At 40.1% G+C, this 25,272-nt stretch overlaps 1 protein-coding gene across 1 annotated transcript in view; it reads right to left on the bottom strand.

Moving 5' to 3' along the window:
• Nucleotides 1-559: 559 nt before the first annotated feature.
• CPZ (carboxypeptidase Z) overlaps nucleotides 560-25,272 on the bottom strand; it is a 36,805-nt gene continuing 12,092 nt past the window's right edge. The window contains exons 2-11 of the mRNA XM_065634251.1: nucleotides 25,053-25,076; nucleotides 22,444-22,818; nucleotides 21,440-21,652; nucleotides 19,129-19,325; nucleotides 17,666-17,827; nucleotides 11,555-11,713; nucleotides 7,404-7,539; nucleotides 6,222-6,361; nucleotides 2,914-3,013; nucleotides 560-1,171 (exon numbers count right to left, since the gene is read on the bottom strand). Coding sequence (XP_065490323.1) covers nucleotides 816-1,171; nucleotides 2,914-3,013; nucleotides 6,222-6,361; nucleotides 7,404-7,539; nucleotides 11,555-11,713; nucleotides 17,666-17,827; nucleotides 19,129-19,325; nucleotides 21,440-21,652; nucleotides 22,444-22,818; nucleotides 25,053-25,076 — 1,862 coding nt within the window. The 3' untranslated portion in view covers nucleotides 560-815. The remainder of the gene's footprint in view (nucleotides 1,172-2,913; nucleotides 3,014-6,221; nucleotides 6,362-7,403; nucleotides 7,540-11,554; nucleotides 11,714-17,665; nucleotides 17,828-19,128; nucleotides 19,326-21,439; nucleotides 21,653-22,443; nucleotides 22,819-25,052; nucleotides 25,077-25,272) is intronic.

Raw genomic sequence — 25,272 nt, 5'->3', positions numbered from 1 at the left:
TAAAACTGTTTGAATTATACTAACAATTAAACATCACAAAGACTGGATATTCAGATACCTTGGAACAGAATTTGCTTTCCAAACATTTTTCTTGATTTGATGGGCCTACTCATGGTGCAAGAGATTGCAAAGGAGGAAGGCTGTAAAGATTTAACACTTTTAATATGTATGTCTTCAAAGGATAATTTCTGAAAAAGTGCTTGGGAAAATGTTATTATTGATACTGACCTGCCTATGAGCAGCCCGTCCTACTGAACATGTTACTTACTCAGATGCAGATTTATTTCCAAATTCCTAATGTTTTTCTGTCTGAAATCAATGCTGATATCACATAATGGGTTTTAAGGAAATGATTGTGAGCTGCATTAGAAGAGTTAATGAGCTGAACTTAATATGTTAAAATAACGTACAAATGAGAAAGAAAAGACGTTTCTGAAAGTGTTTTTTAGTATATAGTCATTAATGTGTTAAGACATATATAAAAATGCATTAAAGGATCAGGAATATTTTTCTGCAGATACTTAGAACTTAATGAATGTGACAATTAACTACATGGGCAGAAGTACAGAGCATCACAAAGAAAAAAACTGCATGAAACCTGGCCTTTGAATGGGTGTGCACCATTGTTTTTGATATATAAAAACCACTTGAACATACTCAGTGGCGTGTGAAGAGAAAACAAAAGAAGTAAGAGCGCTTGGTTTATCATTTTGTATTCAAATGAAACAAATTTAAATATTACCAAGAGCAGTGGGGGTGTTTGGAGTTGGATGGAAGGGCAGCAGAGCAAGGTGAGCAGAGCACCGTGATGCCCTTCAGCGCTGCTTGAGCAGCCACAGAGGTTTGTGCAGGCCTAGAGAGCTGAAGTAGGACCACCACCAGGGCTTCTCCCTGCCCCGTGGCGACCCACCTCGAGCCTCAGCCTGTCTGTGTTGGGCGTGAGGGTCAAAAAGTTCCAGTGGGTCGTACGGGTCATACACATCTTCCATGGAGCGGCGGAGGAGTTTGCTGGGCCAAGCCTCAGCAGGTCGCAACACGAAGTCGACTCGCCCAGCCTGTTTCATCTTGGTAGGAATGGTGACCCTCTTCATCACCCGGCTGTATCCCGCCGCTTGGGCACTGATTATATATGTCCCAGGAGGCAGGAGTCGCCAGTAGTCTCCATCAGCAGCTTAGGAAAGGTAAAAGCACAACAAAACTGAGCTTAGTTTTCCCTCTTACGTCCTTTATAGTTACATACTCACATGTGCAGACAGCGCGAGCATTTAGGGAGCAGGTTTGGAAAATATCTCAGATTTTGATTCAGATTTTGCGAAAAGTTCAGATGCAAAGTCTTGAATGACCAAAAAAAGAAGATTCCACCTGTGAAAATCTGGACTTTAGGAGCTAATGGGGTAAAATTCATATACAAAATGTCAGTAACTGCTGTGTCTGTATCACAGGGAAGGGAAGCTTTCCTTCATGCTTCTTTCCCCAGCGTACAAGGAATAGCTCCAAAGAAATCAAATTAATTTAAAGCTATGTGAAACTTAAGAAAGTGAAAGCAAAATCCAGGCTGTAATATATATATAAATAGCAGGTCTAAGGAGCTAAGAAATCCCTGCTTTTATTATATTACATTCAATTACTTTGTAGACACTATAACATGTAAGACTATGGAGTCAGGGCTGCAGCTGGTATAAATTGCCATTAGTGTAAAATGGGTGTAAATTTCCTCCAGCTGAAGGTTAGAGCCTGCAGGCAAAAGCAGGGAGTTTTAAAACAGAATATTTATTCTTCATTTTACATTTCTTTTATTTTGAATGGTAAGTTTCTTAGCTCAGTTAAGGTTGCATTAATGCTACTTTCTCTTTTCTCTGAAATTACAAGTCTTTTTAATCATATGACATTCTTAACCTAACCTAACTAAAGAACAAATACTCCTTTTTCCTTCAATGTAAACACATTTTTTATTTAATTCTTAGCTCTTTAAAGGTCCACTGCCAATGGAAAGCCATTGTCTGGGAAAAAGTTTGAAAAAGACCCTAATTCATGCCAGAGTCTCCCACCAGCCTCAAGAATCTGCATCATCTCCACTATTGTATCCCCTCTAATGTGAGTTTTTTTCAAAGCTGGAAAGCATCCACTACATTATAAACCATTCTGGCTTTCTGAATTGATTCAACAACTATCATTAGAGCAAAATGTTACCATTCATGTCTTCTATTTTGCACTCCTATGGCCTACCCTGTTCACACTGAAATCAATAATAAAACGAGAGCATTGATTTCAGTGAGAGCCTAAAAGCTCAGAACTTTATGACTGTGAAAATTAACAGTTGCATATGCCTCAATACATGTTTACCAGCTGGCGACAGATAGAAAGTGAACACAATTCAATGTTCTGCTTTTTTGCATTTGATGTAACTATTGTCCAAAAATTGCATATATTTATGCTTTTCCACATGAATAAAAAAGGTTGTGGGCCCTTCAATCACTGCACATATTCCACTTGTTAAATTCAGCGTGGATCCTACTCTAATGTCTACACCTCATGCTCACAATATTTCAACTAACTTATTCTATTAGGACTCTGGACCTTCACATGCTGAGTTACAGCCCCTGAGCAGGGTTATGGCCATATTGCCCAAACATGAAACTTAAAAGTAGATTTCTGAATCTCATTGAAGACACATTGGCTTTGATGGACAGCAGACAGTTCCAGGTTGAAGTTTTAATGGCAAGGACAATGTCATCCCAGAGACACGGCAGACTCAACAGCCAGTTTGACGCATCTTCTCTCTTGTCATTCTAGAAACAGACCCAGAGCGGAGCCTTCAGTTCTCAATTAAGGTGCCATCTCTATCAAATATGACCAGACTTTTGCAAGTGCTTTCACCCTGCCCCAGATAAAAGCTTGAAGTAAAAATATTACCTGTGGTGACATCATGCTGGATGCCCCTGACTGAAATACGAGCATTTTTTATTGGGTTGCCAAACTTATCAGACACAATTCCTTTTATCCCCCGATGAACCTGGCAAAGCAAAACAAAGTAAGGTGGCAGACATTTACTACAGTACCAGCTCCTCTTCTTCTACAAGGAAAAACCTGTAGAGAGTAAACAACTTTCAGGAGGTTCAACCCATTATAGAGTCTCCGAGGCACTAATGCCCCTTCAGAGCACATCCTCTATTTTGGGAGCTCCAAGAGGACTGAGGGAGACTGAAAAAGAGGTTTTTTTGAGGTAGGTATGTGGCTCTGCATTGAGCAACACTCCTCCGCACACATCACTTGCACCTCATGATCTGACCACAGTATTTAAAGACTGTTTCTGAATGTCTGCTTTAGATCTGGAGCCACAAAGAAATGAAAAGTTAAGGCTTTAAAAAACAATCTGATGCTCTATACACAATGAGAAGGCATCACTGGTGCTATAAGTGAAGTTAATTCAGCATGAAGCAGCACTAAAAGATGTGTGAAATAAATCAGACCCAAGCAGAATGATTAGCTTTCAGACAGTACCACTTATCAAACAACACACTGCTACCCTGGCAGTAGAATCAATTAATGCGGGTTGTATAAGAAAACCAGGTCTTCAGTATTAGTTGAAATATATAGTTTTCATTTGCTTTCACCACATGTAAAATGATCTCAAACTGCTTAGAGATAAAAAACTAAAACTCAACCACTGTCTTGTGATAGACACACTGTTACCAATGTAAAGTAGAACATAAGCATAAGAATAAAATAAGATGGCTATTTCTATATTAATACTGCTTAATGTACAATCTTTAACACAATATGTGTTAATAATTTTCAAACACACAGATGTGTATTAATCAATATATAATATTTAATAATTTTTAAAAACTTGTTAATATTCTTATTTAGTATTAGTGAATAGGAATAGGTGAGGGAATTCTTTAGCTACTTGGGACTCATCATCAGTCTGTTGCCTACACTTCACTGTGATTCAGAATGTCATGATAGCAGTGTGTATAATATCCTTTTTCCCTTCTCTGCAAGCAGAGATTACGGCTGCTTGAGCTGATGAGAAATGTGCTTGGTGACAAACTAAAGAGCAACGTGAATTCTGTCATACAATGAGGTGTACAAACAGCTCACTATATTTGAAGTTCAAAAAACCAAAACAAAATAGGAAAAAATCCAAGTATTGAAACATGAAACCTCTTAAGGTTCTTTTTTAGCAACCTCCTGAAATGAAAATATTTTCTATTGGAAATTCTATATGAACTTTTAAAATGAAAAGTAATGCCATTTTGATTTTTCCCCTGAGCTTCTATGATCAGCCTGAGCTGTTCTTTACTTCATTTCCTCCTACTCGTCTTTCTCTTCCTCTCATTTTTCCCTCTCCATTATCCTTGTTCACAAGACAATAGAAATAAAGAACAAAGCATCAAAACAATGGAAAATTATATTTGCCTTTCTGTTGGAATATAGAGATGTTTAAAAATAAACATTACAATATTCAACCTCACAGTAATTCTTAATATGAAGCTATAAAAAAAATAAAGGTCTAGTCTAGTGACAGCAGTTTTTTATTTGAGGTGAAGCTGTGCTGTCACTGCTCTTGTTAAATAGTTGTTTCATACTAAGTGGAGCTATTCACTGGAGGATTTAGGAACGATTCAGTATAAGGTCTTGAAAACTGTCCCTTAAGAACTATTATGATGAAGCACTGCAATTCGCTTTTCAGCATGAACTTGAGGATTTATCATATGGATAGTGGGTAAATCTGGTCAGAAGAGCCATCTCAAACCCAAATTTAATTTACAGTGTAGACATACTCAAAGTAGTATGACCTCATCCAACTTCGATAATAATTTTGCAATTAGAACATGATGGGATAAAAATGACAAAATTGAAATTTCTTTAACAATGTTGACTTGTTTTGCTTTAGTAAATATACTATTTTTTGTTTTGCCTCAAGTCTATGCCACATAAGATTGGGTGAGTGTTTTGATACCACTTGTGATTTGGAGAAGAGATCAGCGCTTATGAAAATGAATTCTACTGCATGTTAAGCCAAGAAGATTTGTACACACACTAAACAGCCTGGTATATATCAGAATAAGAAAAGTTTGAATTGGTTTTGGCAGACCTAATCCTTATCAGGAGTAATTCAGTCATCCTTATCTACAAAGTTGTTTTTCTTACTGTCCTGCATTTACTCAAAAAGCTTTTCCGGCATAGACTTCTACAGTATCTCACACTATAAAGATCTTTACATCTTGAAGACTTCAACTGCAATATATATGGATTTAACCCAGCTCCATTTGGATTCACTAAAACTCATTTTCATCAGACAGCTGTAAAATGAAATGAGTTTGGTGGTCTGTACTGTAGACTTTATTGAATGATAATACTTACCACAAGTAGCAAGAGGTTATTTAGAAAGCCATAAAAACATTCCTAACAATTTTAAATTACTGTGTACTCTATCAAAGTAAGGCATGACAGAAAGTTAATCTTCTAATGGCTGAAAGATGAGCAACTTCTGTTTCTGTGTTCACTTACTTATTGTCAGTGAGGTATTTGTTTTTGCTGAGCTTAAACTTATTAATAAAAATGGCTTTTAAATAGCATGTTTTAATGCTCACAGGCATATGGTTGTTACTTTAGAAGATCAGACTTCTGATCTTTTTAAACTACTTTATTAAAGAAATCAAGCTGAAAAGTGTGGAAACAGCTTTTCTAGAAAGATACTTAGAACCTCCCCATTTCAGCTGAATCTAAATTGCCTGTTGCTGTGCAGTAGGGCTGGGGTCACAAACAAGGAATATGGAAAGGAAAAAGTTCCAAGAAGCCCTCTGGAAAGCAGATCTTGGTTTAACCTTCAAGAGAATGGCCAATCTTAAAGGTCTTTTCCAACCTAAATGATTCTGTGTTTCTGTGATTCATATTTTTCTGAATATACGTGTGTTCTCTAGCATAAAATTTTGCATAGCTGATTTATCATGTTGCACAAAGTATTTACAGACAATTCCCTTTTCCACTGTTTTTAAGACCTTTACAGTCCTCAGTCTCCATCCTTCTTGCAATACAGGAAAATATTATCTGTGTGTCCTGCTGGACAAACTGAGGCACCGAGGCCTCCGGTGCAGTGTGGTGATTGATTCGGTGCTATCTCAAAAACCAGAGAAAGAGTAAAGAAACAACTGTTGACAAAGAATGAAGAAGAAAAACTGTAAGCACAGAGGTCTGTAAAAGCGGAGCCATACCATTTCCATGTAATTCAGAAGGGCATCTCTGTTTTCATGCCAGATTGTAAACAGCTCTTCCTCCAAAGGAAACTTTTCACATCCTACCTCCACGGTAACTTCAAAGCAATTTGTGTGAAGGTAATTAAAATCTGCCATACCTATAGGTTTAAAAAGAAAAAGGAGACATCATGAACAAGCCATGTAACCCTTAACTGGAACTTTGTCATTGCAGTCAGCTGAATACAATCCCTGTGGGTATAGATTAATATGTTGTAAACAGAGTGCATGGCCAATTTATAAAAAGTATTCAACAAATTCAGAATTCTACAACTTGTTTCAACTGTGAATTAACTAATGATAATGACACCTCTTTCAGGTGAAAAAGCTTTATTTTAAATTATTATTCACCTGACCAAGAAGTAGTGATAGAGAGAGAAGGATTGTTTAATCACGGTAATTGGATAATCGGCTGTATCAGAGGTGATTGCCATGGGTCACCAGCAAAGAGATGACCTTTTGCCATTAGTATGTTCAAAACTATTTCTGTACAAAAGACATTGGATATAATTTTCAGAAGAATGTAAGCCAAGGATATTTAAACCTAATTCTCACTTATCCCCCAAAGCTCTCTAAATGCCTTGTTTCAACATAATTATTTGGGATTCAGCTGAATCCTATTTGAAAACACAACTGAAGAACTGCTGAAAATTTTATGAAAGCTGATATTTCATCCATGCCAGTATTTCAGAAATCTGGAAGAAAACTAAGTACTATTATTGGGGAAATCAAATTAGCAACCTCAGCACAGATGAATGGGATGTTTGTTGTAGTTTTTCCTGGGAAAAAAAAGAATTTATTTAAACTACGCTTGCATAGTCTGCAGGATGGATTCAAATTCATGCTTCTGAGGAAGAAGAGCATAGCATCAAGCATTTATTTCTACACTTCATATTTTAAAACTAGAATGATATTACATGCAATAACAAATCTGACCCTTTTATAACTTGTTAACTGCTAAGGTCATATCAGGGCTGAATGCACCCCATTGGCATCTGAATATGTGTTACCAACATACGTTTTGCTACTTAAATCCCTTACAAGTTACTGAAATGAATAAAATTATTTTTTTCAAACCCTTGTGTCTCATAAAGGTCATATAGAGGTTTTACCTCACTTGATATGTTGGTAAAGTGGTTTTACCTCCAGTGAAGCTGTACCACTCAGCACCATTTATAATACCTCCGCGTTTTACAAAATTTCCACCGCAACGATGTTCGGATCGGTCTGAGATGACTGGATGTGCATCTGCGTAGGCTTTAGCCAGCATTTTAAACATCTGTAACAAAAGGGTTTGAAATACATTTGCTTTTACAAACTGTAAACACTGTCATTGCTGCTAGTCGCTATGGCTGTTGTGAGTCCAAATAATGAGCCAACCAGAGTCCTTGAGGCCAATGGAGGGGATGGAGCTCCATGCAAGGATATTCTGCTAGGAAGTTTTCACTTCTTCTCCAAGGTCCTCCTCTGCAATCCAGTATATTTAGCCAGAGATAACATTAAATACCAGTGGATTTTGTGATACTTGGCTTCAGCCTGTCACCTGGGGCAGGACTAGAGGCCTTGTTTGGTTGTACTTCAAGTCCCAGGTTTTAAAGCTGAAATTAGCTCTCCCCGATATGTTTTAGCTCTTGCTGTTTTTACCCATTCAAAAATACCCACACCAGCTTCAGCCCAGCCAGATCTTCACATTGGCTGCTGCAGTTTAAAATAGACAGTGTCAATTTGCTTTGCACTTATCACTCACACAGGACAACCTGCCAGTTTGATCTCCATGACAGCTGTTTCTTTGTGGGGCAGAAACCATTCCTAAAGAGCAGAGGATAGGATGTGGTGATGAAGGATGTCACTGCTGATTTTCTAAGAGTGTTGATACTGATGCAGAGCAGAGGAGTCACCACCCAGAAAGGAAAAGTGACAGGTACATGTAGCGAAGACAGAAGAAACAGCAGTGATCTGCAGAAGCCATTTGTTTGAATCTGGTTCCTGACATTTTTCTCCAAAATTCCAAATTTGTACAGAAATCCCCCTTCTCCTTTTTGTTTATTTGAACCTCATCTACAAAAGCTATCATTTCAGATTTCAACATTGAAATGACAGCAATTATCAGATGCTACTAGATCCTAATACTCAGCATCATGAGTTTCATACCATATTGCTTAACACAACATGTGCAAGTAGTTGAGTGTCTAAAATCCTATTTTTACAAGTGATCAAGGATAGAGACCAAAATGAGTAAGCACACAATTTTCATCTAATATTAACAAATATTTCTAATAATCACAAAGCTGAGCCAATTATAGGATCAGGTAGGTGACCAAGAAAAGGTGGAATGAGAGTGATATGTAAGTGTAAAGACAATTTACTAAAATACTTCTGATGATCAGACACTAAAAATTCTGACTTATTACAAAATTCTTTTGCATCTCCCTTGAGTTTCTGTGTGTCTAAGTGTTGCTCAGTCCAGTCAATTACATTTCCTTCAAACTTCTGCTGGAAAGAAATGGGTGTTAATTAAATATGTTAAGAAGAGCTTTTACTGCCAATAGTTTGGGTTAGGCCAAATATCTTTAATTTCTATAGGAACTTGGGTTCTATTTCTGAACCTTCTGTAGAAGATATATGCTAAAAGTTTAGAAGGTGCCTGTGTGACTTAGACTATGTTCCCCATCTTTCCTAAAGGAATCTGCAGATGTTTTATTTCTAAATATGAAGCCTTTCTTCTCTTGTTTCACACCAAGAGGCATAAGGCTTTTGCCTGGCCACAGATGCAAGTGAACAAAGATGTGTAGTAGTGAGAAGACAAAGCGAGACATCCAAAATCACATGAACTTCATTAAAAAAAAAAAAACCACACCTTTCTTTTTTAAAAAAAAAAGGTTAAAATATGCTTGGATAGTTCTAATAGTTATACATTTCTTATCACTTAGAAGTTAAGGTATGACTGGTCATGAACCTCAAAAAATTGTAGACATTTAGGTATAATAGGGTGGAACAAAAAAGGAAGAAATGCAGAGGAATCCATGTGATTTTTGGAGCATGATGCTTCATTTTGTAAAACAGGACCAGTGCTGTTACCTTGGCCAGTGCTTTTAACCCACTGACTGTCACCAACTGGGTTTTTCAGGGGATGGGGAGAAGGGAGTGTTTCCTTTCACCAAAGGGAATGAATTTGACTTGGTGAGCATCATTCTGCTCTGGAGAGCAGAGGCATCAGTGCAGCCTTTCATGTAACACGAAGCAACAAAAGCATGTTAAAAAAGCCCATCTCCACAAAAGCCAGAAAATGGGAAAGTTCTGGATTAGGTGAGCTGAACCAGGTGGAAGAATATGAGCATAAGGACATGGTCCAGCTGTGAGACTCTTTGGTCCAAGCAGGTACGAGCCCACGCTGCAATGCAGGCTAAAGAGGCTTGAAATCCACAGTGTCTTGGGTCCTTGCATACACCATGAGGGACACAGGGAGGTGGCAGCACCCAGATACGTTTTCAAACAGGGCAACCTGGTTTGAATGTTCTTTGCCAAATGCAGAATTTGAGTTTTTTAAACTCTGGCCATTGTCTACACTGCAGCATTTCACCCTGGGCTGCAGCCAAGGCTGTAAACTTGCCTCTTTTCCCCTTGCACTGCAAATTCAACAGGTCAGTGGTCAAAACAAGGGTTATGGCTAATGTATGGCAGATAAAACAAGCTGCTATATTTTGAGATGCAGGTTCGCCAGCAGTAGCAGCTGCAGATGACATTACTTAAATGCAGGTCAGTTCACAGGTACAGGTTTTATAACTTTCTGGGCAAAATTTAAAATGATCCTGGTAGTGTTGCTGAGGTTCCTGTGCCAGCTCATTTGAAAAATCAGGTTTAATTGAGGACATCCTGAGCCCTCCTCTGTATGTTTTAAACTTCCAAGTCTGTAGCTATCTTCCCAGGCTTTACAATCACTGACTGTGCAGCAGCCTCAGGTGTGAGGTCCTGCATCTTGCACTGTTGCAGAGCAGGGATGCAATTAGGGCTTGCCCAGCTGTGCACTGCGTTGGGATGGAGCACTTTGCACATGTGACCACATCGTTTCACTCAAAACTCACACGTGGTCTCTAACTGGAGGTGATGGAGGGACCGCTGTCCTTCCATCCCACCGGTGAACTGTTTGATAGGACACACATGCCCATATTCCTCTGCTATCTACATGTAAATTAGGATATCCATTGCCCAGGAGATGGGATATAAATGCACTGGTTTATGATTTCCACACGTGCTCACAAAGAGCTTCTGCAGCTTTCATTACCACCTGCCAGACATTTCTTACATGTGCTTTTCACTGTGCAGTGCCTGGTCTATTTTACTGCTAAATCATTGTCACATATGCAGGGTCAGTAAGTATTGTACAGCTCAGGAAAAAAAATGGATTGATATAAAAATGTTTAACAGTCATAAATATTTAAAAATTTAATAGGTGCTGTTGAGAACTGTCACTTTAGAAGAAGTCAGCCTAGAGATATGCTCAAAGAGAATAAAGTTAAAGATCAACTTCCGATTACTTTCAAATGCAATTAATTATATAAAGAACCGTTTTCTCTTAAGAGACTAGGGACATTTTTAACACACACTAGAAGGCTGAAAAACTAGATATTCTCCTAGTGGGCATGTCAGCAATGAATACTAGATTGAAGAAACCAAAGGGAAATAGGAAAGATGGCAAAAAATTTCACAGAAGATTTACAGCGAGTCCCAAATGGGTGGCTTTCCGGGGACAGAGGAAAAAAACCATTCCCATTCATCTGACCTGGAATAAATGTTACAAGGCTGCCACCATATGGCAGACAGCTTGTTTGTTTGTTTGTTTGTTTCTTCTTTTCTTCTTTTCCTCACCAATTTCAACAGAAAATAACACTGCTGGTCAGGTTTGTTCCTTTTCTTCTGGAAATCAGTGGTAAAAAACCCCATAGCCTTCACCCTTTAAATAGTAAAAGCCTGGCTTTTCCTAGCCTTTGTCAAATCATGTTTGGCCTCACGAAACATGGGTAAATATTTACAGATCCAACTGATAGTGTGTAAATGATCCTATATTTTAATGCACATTAAATAAGTGTATAAATCGTATATTATATATGTATATATATGTGCATTATATATAAAAACATGTGATTTATTGAATATTTAATGCATGCATTCATACACATACACACATGTATACAATCTAAGTAAACAGAAGTTTGACACTTGTTAAAAGAAAAAGATTCCATAGTTCCAGACATGGAAACCATACTGATATGCTCATCCTGCAAAACCAACATTACCTTCTCATCAGGTGTGGGGGAGAACATTTTTTCTTCCATAGGATGCCTTGAGTAGTCATAAGGGTAGGTCACAACTAGCTCACCCCCATGGAGGCTGGCAGAGAGCACGAATGGGATAGACCTCAACCACTTCATGACTGCTTTTGTCTCAGGGGCCACCTGAAATCCAGGACAAAAAAAAAAAATCTGTGAGTATCTATGTGGCTCCAAAGCAATTTGGTTCTGGGCAGGATGACACCCAGCACAGAAGGGAGTGTGTCAGATAGGACAACCATGAGACTCTTTGGCTCTTCCGTCTCGAACTGTCAGTTTGCTCCAGGAAACACATGAGACACACTGTTCACTGTGAAAAAACTGGGAAAAAAAAAAAAAGGCAGAAGAATAACTTTTTATTATGGTGACGTTTTCAGCAGTTCAAAGCGATGATGGCAACATTTTAGACTTGAAAAATTGCAGCTTTGTGCCACTACTTGCAAACCAAGGTCCTTACCTAATTTCATTTTTGATTCAGCAGGATTGAATTTGGATGGATAAACTGAAATACAGGGATCAATTTGTAATTGTCAGCACTTATTTGAAATAACATTGTCTCGTTTGCCATCCTTTGGTCCAGGTGCATCTGCAAATAAATGAAAACTAATGCATACGAAGCCCAGCAATGACTGCAATTTACCTGAAGTTTACCTCCAGATAAATCGCAAAATTTGTCTTTCTGACAGTCCCTGCTCAGAAACAGTGGCTAAGGGAGTGGGCACCGGACGGACTCCCAGAGATGCTCAAGCACGCATCTGCCCCCGGCATACGGGAGGCTCCTTCATCCCTTTTCCTGCGTGAGGATTTCAGGGACCTGCTCAGCTGAGAGTCAATTCTTAGGGGTAACAGTGTCATCTGGTGGCCGGTCCCTGCAAGCCCAGACACAGGCCCGTGCCCCGGGAGGAGCTGAGGCTCCTTTCCCTGCAGCTTGTGGAGTTACCGGGGAAAAGTGGGTGAAGGCAGAGGCTGCTAATCCGGACTGTGCTTTGCACAAGTGCAGATATGCAGGTTTTTAAAAAAATGAGCAAGATCTGTTATGACAGACTTAGTCCAGCATCTATGTAGGGCTGCTAACATTGCATATCACTCTTTGCCTTGATTCTATCAGCAGTCAGAAAATCACCCAGTCAGGATCCCAGGGTGGCTAATGACTAGTAACAGTGAATCAAGTCAGCAAAGTGCAGGGAAAAAACCCCAAACCAAAACCAAACCAAACCAAACCAACAAACCACGAAACAAACAATCAAACAACAAGCAAACAAACCAACCAAAAAAAACCCCTAAGCACCTATAAATTAGAGTTGCAATAATAGTAATTGCTTTTTTCTTTTGTATCAGTCCCTATTCTGCTATTGGTAAATTACAGCTCTGGGGATGCAGTGGGTAGAACAAACTTAGTGTCAAGCAGGGAAAAACACTGTGAAGCAAAAAAAAAAAATTAGAAGCACTATGGATGTATTACAGCTCCCAAAAAAGAGGTAGAAAGCTAAATACAGTTTTATCTGGAGTTATTTAAGAAGATATTGCTCTGTCCATTCCTGACCTAGGCAGGAGGCTACCTCCCTTCAGATGCCATAGTTATTAACTGAGTCCTCCTAGTTTCCTTAAAATGCCATTCTGCAGTCATTGAGCTGAACTAGTGCCTCCAGCCACAGCAGCTGTGCTATTTGAAAATCCTGTACCTTGTACTTGTGAAGAAATTGGGACTTGAGGGTTCCCACTGCTGTAAAGTGAATCACTGAATCCGTAGTTTGTGGTTAGCATATGGACACAAGTCAGATTGTACCATTTGTCCTCAGGAGAAACAGGCTGTGTCCATTTTATCTATCAACCTAGTGGTAGCCTGAATCTCCGTGTCGCAACCTTTTCAATCTTGGTATGGTAAACAGGCAACTTAAATGTAAGATGAGACATAACAGGTAAAGTCTGACCAACTCAGAAACGCACAGAACGCACTTTGCACACCAGAAACCCAGACAAGGTTTTTTGTATAATGGGAAGATTATAAACAGAGTTTCCAGGAAGGGTATGACCTGAAAAACATATTTTAAAAAGGCAAATAAAGGGCACTCCGAAAGGAAAAGACAAATTCTCTGCACCTTTTGCAGTCTCACACACTCACACAAGACAAATGTAGGAGAAGAAAACAGCCCACCAGCCTTCATGACAAGGAATGAAAGGAAAGGAAAAGACTCTGAAAGGAAAAGACAAATTCTCTGCACCTTTTGCAGTCTCACACACTCACACAAGACAAATGTAGGAGAAGAAAACAGCCCACCAGCCTTCATGACAAGGAACCTGGCAGTGTCCAAAGAATGCTACCTGCAGCAATTAAAGTATTTGCTTTTTTGGTCTTTGTACAGTGCATCTGGGATCATCTGATAGCAATTAATCCCAAGGGAATTTGGGACTGAACAAGCCACTCTCGGCTGTGCCCTGAAAGCACTTTGTTCATCCTTTGAGCCCGTATCTTCTGAGGAGCAGAAGGCCCCAGGTGACTTGTGAGGAGCTGCAAGTGGCACTGCCTGTCCCATGGATCCCTGTTTGGGGGTTCGCGGGGTGGCAGAGGAGCTGGCAACAAGCCTGCATTCCCCAAGCCCCGCAGCACCGGCCCTCCCCAGGAGGATGCTGCCCCCAGTCCCAGCAGCTCCCTGCCCTGCCAGCGGCTGCCCCAGCTCCCGCTGCCCAGCCAGAGGGGCCATGTCTGATGCCAGAATCAGCCCTGCTTTCCAACAGCAGCCTTGGGCCTCAATAAGAAGGTTTTAAAGTTGCTTCTGCATTTCAGTGAGCAAGGGTGAAATTCGCAGTTTTACTCAGAGAGTTCCTAAATTCAGCCCCTCCCCCTGATTAGCCAACTTGCTCACTAGGTACCTGCACAACCCATGAGACACTGCTGTGTCAGAGAGACAACGTCTTATTGAAGTGAATGTTGTGGAAAATCAGGAGTTTCGATGTCACTATTTTTATCCTAATAACATTTCAGTGACATCATGTACAGTGATTAAGGCTTTGAAATGTGCACATCCTGGTTTGGCTCCACCGGATGATATCAGATGCTATCTGTGTCACTCTGTCCTTTGACTATTCATAGACTTTTCCTTTAATGTGGGGGTTTTGGGGCTTGATTTTTTTTTTTCACCAGGGCGCTCGCTTTTTAGTCAGACAAGATCATTTTTAAAGTATCCATCTCACAAGAACAATTTGGTGCAAAATTAGAAAACAGCTAAATTATTCCTGCATAAGTATATGGAATGGCCACTACCCTTTTGAGACCTGAATCTCACTTCTGTCAATTATACTGCAATTAGTCACTGTCTCCATGGCTTTCAAAGATCTTTTTTTTTCTTTTTAGAAGCAATCAGACTCATTTTCCTGAAGACTATGCCAGCCTCCACTGGCACAGACCTCCAAATTCTGTTTGAATCATGCCAATTTAACTGACTTCATTTCAGATGAAGCCCGAAGTCTCTCAGTCTGAGCCCTCAGACCACTTATTACAATTATTCATAATAGCAGGGAACAAAATGCGCTGTACAGCAAGGGTTACGGGGATGCAGGAGGTCTCCTGAGTTTATGGGATTGTCTAGGAGCTTGCTTTCCATTTTCTCATCTTTATACAATGCCCTGCAATACGCAGATAATTACTTTAATAAGGCAGGTAATAAACACTATTAAATAAATGAAAGCTGAGAGGCTGGTGTTGAAACATCCAAACTAATGTTTTTGCATGCACAAAGCTAACTACTGTGAAAGCCATGGGTTCATCTGCCTGACGAAACTGAAGCTCATTATGGGAGACCCAGTTTGGCTGTCCTGTGATACCACCGGTGGAGGAGTGGGACTCGAGTCTGTGAGACTTCTTATTGCCAGGTTTCTGAAACATGTGAAATTGCAGTTGTCAAGGAGATTTTGTGGTGCCATCCAGGTCATGGACAAATTGCTTTCCTCATTTGTTCTGCAAAGCACATATATTTGGAAATGCTTTGGGTGTTGTTTAGGTCAAGACCCACTTTGGAGTCAAGAGAGCATCTAGAGGTTCTCTGAGGTTTGGTGCTGCGAGGAATAGATCGTTGGACCATCATCTCATTTCAGTTTCTTCTTCAAAAACAATAACAGGTTTGGAGGACAAGGAATGTGTTTATACCCCAGGGTCTGCATCCAATGAGGCAGAGCTCAGACAAAGGGTGGTTGTGTGCCAAGTCTTCCTGGTCCCTTGCCTGTGGTGACAGAAACCCCGGTGTGACTGGCATCCTGTATATGGGGCACAGCTTGCCATGCCAATGGGATAACTGTGGGAGAAATGTTGGGCTGTCTCCATCCAACCCTCTGTAAAATGCTATGATGTTCCACAGCATCTAAGAAAACTAAATACATGGTTGTAAAAATGACTTCTGCAAGTGGCTGCCTACCACTGACCATCCCAAAGAAGGACCAGGGCAGAAGCAGGACTTGGAGGAGGGAGCGAGCAAGTTAGAGCCAGAAAATCCAGAGAGTTATGGGGACTCTGTGCTGCACAATGTGGGACAAACTCACAGCTTGCACCAGCTATTGACACAAAGAAGGGCCAAAGCCATGTTTGTCCTTCCTCAGTTGTGCTTGGGCCTTCAGTCATGTACCTCTGGACTCAGAGAGAGTGCACATACAGCTGGAGGGAGATCTTCATCCCTTCCTACATACCTCGAAGTCTGCTGCACAGCCACTATGTCCAGGCTGAAAGAGCAAAAGTAGCTTTCCTGGATACCTCCGTGGAAAACCAAAGGCATTTTCAATGACATTTTTTTCCAAAAGGGAAAACAATAACTTCTTCTTTCAGAATTCCTGAGCATCTTTCCCGTCTGAGGATCAGCACTCTACTCACATTTACCAGCTCACTGTTATCTCTCATTATTCAGTCAAAAGCTGGAAACTGTGAAGCTTGTGACCTTATAGTTATTTAGAAATCTAATTACAGGAGCTGGGATCTGTATGATTACATGCATAAAATAGAATAAACTTCTTCCACTTAGTTATGTCAAAAATAAGTGGTCTAGTACAATGTGCATTGTAGAGATTTTCACAGCCATTCATCTTCAATATGCACATTATCCTGAGAAAGTGAGACACTTATCCAGTTTCACTACTGTGAAATGGGTCACCAAGACACTGGGGTAGCATCAGAGATGCCTTTGGGATTTAGACCTGGCCTCATATGAGATCACCTGCAGCAGAGCAGAAAACCAAAGTATGGTCTCTCAAATCTTCTGCTGAAACGATTCTGTTCCCCACCTATCTGAGGCCCTGTATGAGCAAAAAAAATTGAATTACAGTAAAATGAGTTTAAAAGCAGAAGAAAAGCAGAGCTCCCAATGTCAGAACTACTGATTTGGCTTCTTGTGCTTCTTGTTTTAAGACGGACTAAGTTCCTATCTGAGTTGCTAGTGTTGCGGGCTGCTGGACTGCCAGTGGCACAGGTAAGATGGAGCTTTGCATTCCTGGACATCATGTAACACGAAGGTTAGTGATGATGAGTGTGAGGCCCCGCAGTGCTGCTTCCATCCTGCTCCCCAGGACTGGAGGCAGCAGCAGCTCTCCCTTCCAGCACCAATGCAGCCTGACAGGCAGTTTCCATTGCTCCAGCTGGCTACTGTGATTTATAAACATCCTTTCTGTGGAAAGCTAATGCCATGCAACTTCACATGAAGCCATTGTATGTTTTCCAAGGCAGAAACCACTACTGCATCAAACCGGTGCAGAGCTTAGTGCAATGACAGTCAAGTCCATAAAGTCTTTTACCATACTACTGCAGTTTAAATCACTAATGATGAATCATTATACACTTGTGACTCCTCCTAAAAGTAATTATTCTTAATATAAAATAGGAAAATCTGAATTATCCACAAATTTTCCCAGTGATTTGTGACATCTGCCTCTTTGGCCAGACCTACACTAGGATTTTTCATGCCAATTCTGAGCCCATCCAGTTTATTCCTACTTAAAAAATCTGATTACTGGAGAATAAATTCAGACCAAGCAAACTCAGGTTCTTAATTCCTGAGTTTTTCTGTAGCATATGTGATTTATAAAATCTGTAATTCATACCTTACCCCACCAGTAGGATTGTGGAATGGGGATGTGGTCAAGGCGGGCCCCACGAATCTCAGCTCTTCTGTAAGCTTCAGACGTCAGATCAGGGAAATTCCTGTTCAGGTCCAAGTTCTGAGCTGTCTGTCTTCCAATGACCCATCCATTGTAACCAGCTCCCTAATTTGTAACATAGAAGCCAACCTCAGAATAACTTCATCTCAAAATATCACTTTGTGGAAATTACTTAAAATGCGATTTTAATCAAGTGGAAGTTTTAAAAGAAATAAGCTGAAAATTGACCTCATTAATGTTTATAAATATATAAAGGGTGGGTGTCACGAGGATGGAGCCAGGCTCTTCTTGGTGACGACCCACAGCAAGACAAGGGGTAATGGGTTCAAGCTGGAACACAAGAGGTTCCACTTAAATTTGATAAGAAACTTCTTCTCAGTCAGGGTGATGGAACACTGGAACAGGCTGCCCAGGGAGGTTGTGGATTCTCCTTCTCTGCAGACATTCCAACCCGCCTGGACGCCTTCCTGTGTAACCTCACCTAGGTGTTCCTGCTCTGGCAGGGGGATTGGACTAGATGATCTTTTGAGGTCCCTTCCAATCCCTAACATTCTGTGATTCTGTGAAAATGTCTATACTATTAAAAAACCCCACACTTATTAATCATTTTTTATCCCCATGATCACTAACGCACTGACTAGTGTGCAGGAAGCGTTTCACTCACCAGTAATGTGACTCACGAGAGGAACACAGCAGTTTCGTACTCAGCACAGAGCAGCATGCAGAGTGGGTTAGAGGAGGAGAAAAAGAAAATAGAGCTGATGCTCCAAGACAAGAATGCAGAAACCTCAGACTCATACAACAGACAGAGGCCACCACACAAGCAACTCAGAAAGAGAAAGGTCCTATTTTCGTGCTAATGGTCCTAGCAATAAAAGTGAGGTGAAAAGAAGAATATCAGGTAACATATAATAGAAGTTTTGCTTTCACAGGTCTCCTTCAGACACCAGCTGATCTTTGAAAACTTCCATCCATTATTAAAGCATGATATTATAGCAAGTATTAACATTTTATTATACCTGCTCTTCTACAAGAGGAAGAATACCTATTCCACATTATTAAACTACATTTCCTTATAAAATAATTTAAGTCATTACAGTGAGTCAGTGGGCATTTTGTTCTGGAACTGATAGCAGAGAGTGCTAAATGTGTGAAAAAGTAACACAGTCATTCCCACGTCATCGCATGCAGGCAGCCAAAATGACAGACATAGCTCTGATTTCCTCTTAGCTCTGTTCACATTGTCTTTGGAAAGCAACCTACCACCAAACTGGCCTGAGATTCTGGCTGCTGATTAACACTCTCTCCCATACATGACACTCCCCTCCCAGTTTGCCCCTTCCCATTGGGAATTTTAGAAACACGAAGCACTGAACTTTTCCTTATTAAAAAAAAAAGTCTTTTACCTCTTCTGCAGCCAGTTCATATCCATCAGGGTTGAGCGAAGGTAGGAGATGAATTCTGGTGTTATTAATCAAGGTCTGGACACGAGGGTTCCCGAGAAGATACTCCGAACACAGATACTGTGCGAGGTATATTAGCAGTTCTTTCCCCACAACTTCATTTCCATGCATATTGCCAATGTACTTAAATTCTGGCTTGACTGTGGAATATGAAATAATGAGATGCTTTAATTTGATTGCATTCGGATGGTTTCCAAAAGCAGAGTAACCCAAATATCTTACTGATGAGTCAGAAAGTTTTATTTACACTATTTCAATGCATACATTCCTGTAAATAGCACAGCAGTTCCAGGTGAATTTCCCTCCATTACAAGTCAGCTCAGTGACAACTGAAATAGTGAGAAATAAAGTAAGTCCATACTTTCAGGATTCCAAACTGTAAGAGGCAGTCATCACTGAGCTTTTGGTGAACTTGTCATTAATTGTGAACAAAGAATGCTGCAAACAAAAATGTCAAACCATGGCTGGCAAGGAACAAAATACTCTCCTGGCACTCTCACTTACCTTGGGTGGCTTCAGTGCCGTAATGTCAGAGATCCTAGAAATGATCTGCAGATGTGTAATATATTAGTCTTCTATTTGGAACAGAAATTAGGTCTGCATAAAAAGTGGCTTTTAGGCTCAATAGCCTTGGAATAAGGCTTTTAGAAACATATAACTTCACAATTCCCCACAGTTATTCTCTGAATTTCCATCCTTCCTTAGAGACTAATGGAAAGTAGAAGATAGATGCATTTTGGAGAGACCCTTTCCTGTCTATCCTTTCATCATCTTCTTTGATCCTGGCCAGCCTTGAGCACTAGGCACTGGAGGAGGACTGGCATAGAGCTATTATGCCAGCTTGCTCAGGCTGGCAAAATACCCAACTCTAGAGCTATTTCCACCCTCTTTTATGGTATCTTGCGCAGCATGAAGCAACAGATTTAGAAGGAAATGCTAAGTAACAAGTTAAACTACCATCTTTTATCACGCCATATCACAGTTTTAATTTAAAAGCCCAATTCATAGGCTTTGTGTTTTCCCGTAAATGGAGTATCAGCTTAAAAAGACACCTGCAACTTCTTTTCTTTACGGAAGAGAGGAAGGATGATACGCCAGGAAATAGTAATGTAGACCTTTGCTCTGTTAAAGATGTTTACTGACATCTTGATCAAGTTTGAAGGCACCTCAAAATACCCCTACACCACGCAAGGCAACGTGGCTGAGAGCAAACAAAGCTAACACCAGTCTTTGCTGTCTTCGCTGCCTCCCCTGCAGCATAGCACACTGAGGACGCAGTATCTTGACCTGAGATCATAATCTCAATAAAGTATTGTCAAATTTGGCTGGGTTCTACTACACTGCTGAGGCTTCTTTGATGCTGGAGCTAGTCTGATGAGAAACAACCTGGGGCTCTTGGTATGCAGCAATGGCCATAGCAGTTCATCAGATTTATTCAGGTACTAATTTTGAGCTGGGAGCTGGTAGCTGGAAAATAATACCTAACACTCCCCAAGAAAATGATCTGCATTTTGAAGAATTGAGAATATTTAAAAATCTGGCCCTTGTTGTCTCAGTGATGAATCTACAAAACAGAGAACAGCACGATTCCCCTTTGCAGAAAAGTTGTGAGGCCTTGTATCCTAAAGATGTTCAGGCACGATGATAACATAAATTCCTGGTATCATTCAGTTGTTAAGCGACAGGTATTGCACCGACCTGAATTTCTGCTCAGGAGGATTGTTTTCTGTGCTGCATTGCCCTTTCCTGATGTCAATGTCCTTCTGTATCTGAGGCCTTCTCACAAGTTGTACATATTTTAAGATGTGAAGGACTATGTTTAGACTAGGCACAGGCATTACTTGTAGGAAGTGTGTAATATTTGATGGTACAATGATAATAAAAAGAGACAGAATAAGTGGTAGATGGTGGAGGGGGCAGGTCAGTAAGAGAAAATTATCCAAACGTCTTTGTGTGCTGGGCACAAATAGATTTTAGCCTTATCATTGCAACCAAGTACATAGTCATAGATCTAAGGACAAAGAATGTCAGTCATGGGCATAAACTGAAATCATAAAGTTAGGAAATTGCAACCAGACTGTAATTGCTACAGTAAATCATCCGCTGTCTCTGTAATTCAGTAACACAAAGGAGGAGAAATATTTTTGAATCAGTGTTTTTTACAGTTTACATGATACCCCGTTAAAAGGACCTGTTTCCACTCGGATAATTTGGAGTTCCCTCAAGCAACCTGATCAACACGGATATAACTCACGCAGTTCGTGGTGTCCAGGCTTGGTTGAAAACTCAATCACAAAAAGATCCTTCCCTTCAAAACTTCGACCTATGCTGTAAGTTGTTGCAATATGGGAGCATTTAGAAGCAGTCTTCTTCAATGTGCTCACCATTTGGGAATATGAATGGTGTTTGAACTGAATAAAAGTTGCTGGCAAGTCTGAAGGCAAATCTTCCTCAACATCTACTTCTCCTGCAAAGAAAAATTGTAACAGTGTTTAAAACCATGGTGCTCAGAGAACTGCATGAATGCCTGTACTTTTCCACAAAATAACTTTTTCAGTAGCAGAATTATAGAAAACACAGCTGCAATCAAGACTTTGAATCTATGTAGTACATCCTATGCTGTTTATTGTGGCATGTTTTGATTGCAAAACCGTATTAATGCATATGCACACTGCTAAATATTTTGTGTAACTTCCAGTTTTAATTTCCCCTTTGGCACGTTTAGCACATTTTAGTCACAAAATGTACAGATTTTTCCCTTTGAATCTGGTGGATAAAATTCATTTTTTATGAAATTCAGCTGTCTTTAGCTATCTGGATCTTCTTCATCTAAACAAAAATCTGTGACAATCACTAATGAGATTATTTTAATGAGCTGTTAAGCTTGTCAAGCAGTCATGAATTTATGAGTGCATTAAAGTTTCAGTTTTAAAATAAGATGTTTCAAATATACAGGCAGCTATCACACAGGGCAGGGCTTATCTAAATGCACGTTGGCAGTCCAAACATCAACCTGTGAGCTGCCTGTCTTGATGCTCTTTGTATATGAGGGAGAGAAACAGATGCTTCTCGAGCACAGTTTAATTAAGTGTTTAAAATAGGTGGAACAAAATGAATCACATCTTACAGGTGTCTATAAAGACGACAAGCTGAGATGACAAGTGGGGAGGTTTTGTGCCATAGACATGTCAAGCTGAGTGAGATGAGACCGTTCCCACCTAGACAAGTAAGATTTGTCATCAGAGCTTTCTCCCTTACCTCGCAGCTTTGCCAGTGGGTTAAAACATCCCTCTTCTTCCCCCGCAAAAAAGCGGTCACAGTCCAAAAAGTAGGGCCAAGCCATGTCTATTGCGTCAAAAGCAGGGAGGCAATTTTTTTTCAGGTTTTCACAGACATGCCTGCAGGGCTTTATAACTTTGTCCTTTTCACACTGTGGGGCCAGCACTGAGCAGCCCAGGAGCCTCAGGTCCGGGTTGCATTCTCCCTGGAGCAAGTTGTGCAGCACACTGATGAGAATGTACTCGGAGCTGTACTCAATCACTTCTCGAGTCTTCTGATCCAGGAAATTAGGATACATCGTTTGAGTGTAGGCAACATCGGTACAAGAACTTAATGTAATGTCCACGCACTTTGCTATGGAAAGGAGAGGAACATGTGAAAAATAACTTGCTCCATTGACACTCTAAATAGTTCAAAGACAACACAACAAATAACGCTCTCAATGAACTTTTTTTGTTGTTGTTCACAGATAGACTAGAGGCAGTTTAAAATACCCCCAAATGAATTCGATGTCTAAAACCACTTATAGAAAGATGATGTAAAGTATGCTTGGTCTGGAGATTGATTGTGAACAATTTGATGCAAGTAGATGTTTTGCAGAATAGATTTATAACTACTTTGGTTTAGCAGCAATTTTAGATTTATTGAGGTAGATCAAAAGTTTAATATATGATTTCTAATAATTCATAATCAACATGTGATTAATAAAGTGATTTAAAGTAATTCAATATTTTTTTATAATCAATACAGTGACTTCATTAAAGATTTGATGTTGGCAACATCACACTATACTAACAAAAGAGATAAATAACATACACATAAGCCCATACCTAAATATGGGGATAAAACACACACACATACAGGTTAATAAATCACACACGCTTTAATCACACACTAACACTCACAATCCATGGATATGTGAATATATGTGTAATATATGTGCAAGTACAACTATTGTTAAAATTTCCTCTTGAGGAAATTACTCACTTTTAGTGTGACATTCTCAATGAGCACTTTTGAATCTCAAGAAATCTATCTTTGCTGGCACACTGTGCTGAGTTAGGCGTTTGGATCCTCATGGAATCATCAGCAGATGATTACTGAGTTTTCATGAAGTCAGCTCTTTCAGACGTACCCATCAGAGGGAGGTTCTGGTCACGGCCTGCTGCCATCCAGGAGAGCGCAAAGGTCTCACTTTAGAGTCGCTATTTATAGGGTTGCGAGGTCATTGATTTTAGTCAGTAAATTTCCACTGTGGCCATACTTAGGATGAGGTAATATCTGGTGCTTCCCACCATTTATCTATGTGCAGAACATTTCAGATAATATAGTTCTGTACCATCCTGCTCGGGCTATGATCCAGGTATCAGGGAGCCACAGGTGTATTAGGCTGTCAGGAGTGACTGATGGTTGCTGCCCTTTTCAGGCTGAAGGAGGGTATTTTCCCATTTGGCAGGAGTTTCGATAGCACAGAGCCTCAGTGCTTCATTTCACTGCACTTGCAAAATGGGAATTTTTTCTCCCTGACATGCCCTGTTTGCCTGAGTATCCAGGTGCTCAGGTGGCCTGGGAGGAGGGAGGGGTTGCAACCACCACAAGATGTCATTCAGAATTCGGATGGTACCTGGCAATTTGATGGGGCATCAGGGGTTATCTGACTGATAGGCACAGCTCCTAAAATGAGATTTATTTTATTAATTCAATACCTGAACATAAAAGAGCAAATCCCTGGCCAGAAAACACTGGAGTACCCGGCGCACAAGGGAATTCATTTAACAAATAGCTTGGAAACCACCAAAATTAATAAAGCCTGGCTTCCAAAAGAAAGGCTGTCTCATAGACAATTAAATCTTACTTGATTTAAATTAAGAATACAGTTTGAGCTTATTAAATACTAGAGAATCCATAAGAGAGAAAAATCTCCTGTTGAGGTGTGAATTTGCTTGTATCTAACGTGGGAGAAACTCGGACTCCTGACTAAAGTGTATTTGTGATACCTGTCTCTCCCCTTTTGGTATGGACTCACTGATGAGGTGTGAGATCCCATTGTTTTTTTTTTTTAAGTGGGGAAGGTTTCAGCAACATATCTCTGTTCTTTGCCTGGCTGCACAAAATCTGCAAGACTTTATCATCTCTGAAACTGCAGCCTCTCTGTGCAATTTGATTGAAATTGTCCAAAGGGTTGAAAAGTTATTCTGGGACTTGACTCTCAGGCAAGCAGGACGATAAATGTGCTTACACATATATTCTCATAAACCTAATACATTTTAAGAAATCAGGTTACGAGGTCTTAGGAAAGATAAATGTTGGCAATACCTTCAGCCATGCAGAGGTGAAAAGGAAGTAATTGAGAGATGTCTTGTCATAAAATTACTGGCTATTACAGTTTGAACCTCCTCCTCTTGCTAATGTCTCTGGCTGGTAACAAACACCATTGTCACAGCAGCAAAATTCTACCTTGTGTGAAAGAGATCATCTCTCTAGGAACAAGACCTACTATAGCAGCAACATTACAAACTTGTCAGGAAATAAAGAAACACTTAAGGTTTTGAGGTTCTCCAAGGAGAGCAAGCAAAGTCACATCATACCTTTCTGAACAGTTTGGCATCGACCTGCAAATAAAGAGGAAAAAAATAGCATTATGGGGCAGGCATTCATGGTACCTTGTGTTAGGAGTTGTCCAAACTGGTAGCCCCACAGAGGCTGCTGCAGCTCTACATCCTGAGTTCCAGCCATACCAGGGATAAGCACATTTTCCCGAAAGGTACAGATTACATTTACAGACAAAGAGAAAACACAGTACAGGCA

Source organism: Caloenas nicobarica, chromosome 4, assembly GCF_036013445.1.
Source record: "Caloenas nicobarica isolate bCalNic1 chromosome 4, bCalNic1.hap1, whole genome shotgun sequence".
NCBI lineage: Eukaryota > Metazoa > Chordata > Aves > Columbiformes > Columbidae > Caloenas > Caloenas nicobarica.
This window is presented reverse-complemented; position numbering and strand designations above follow the sequence as displayed.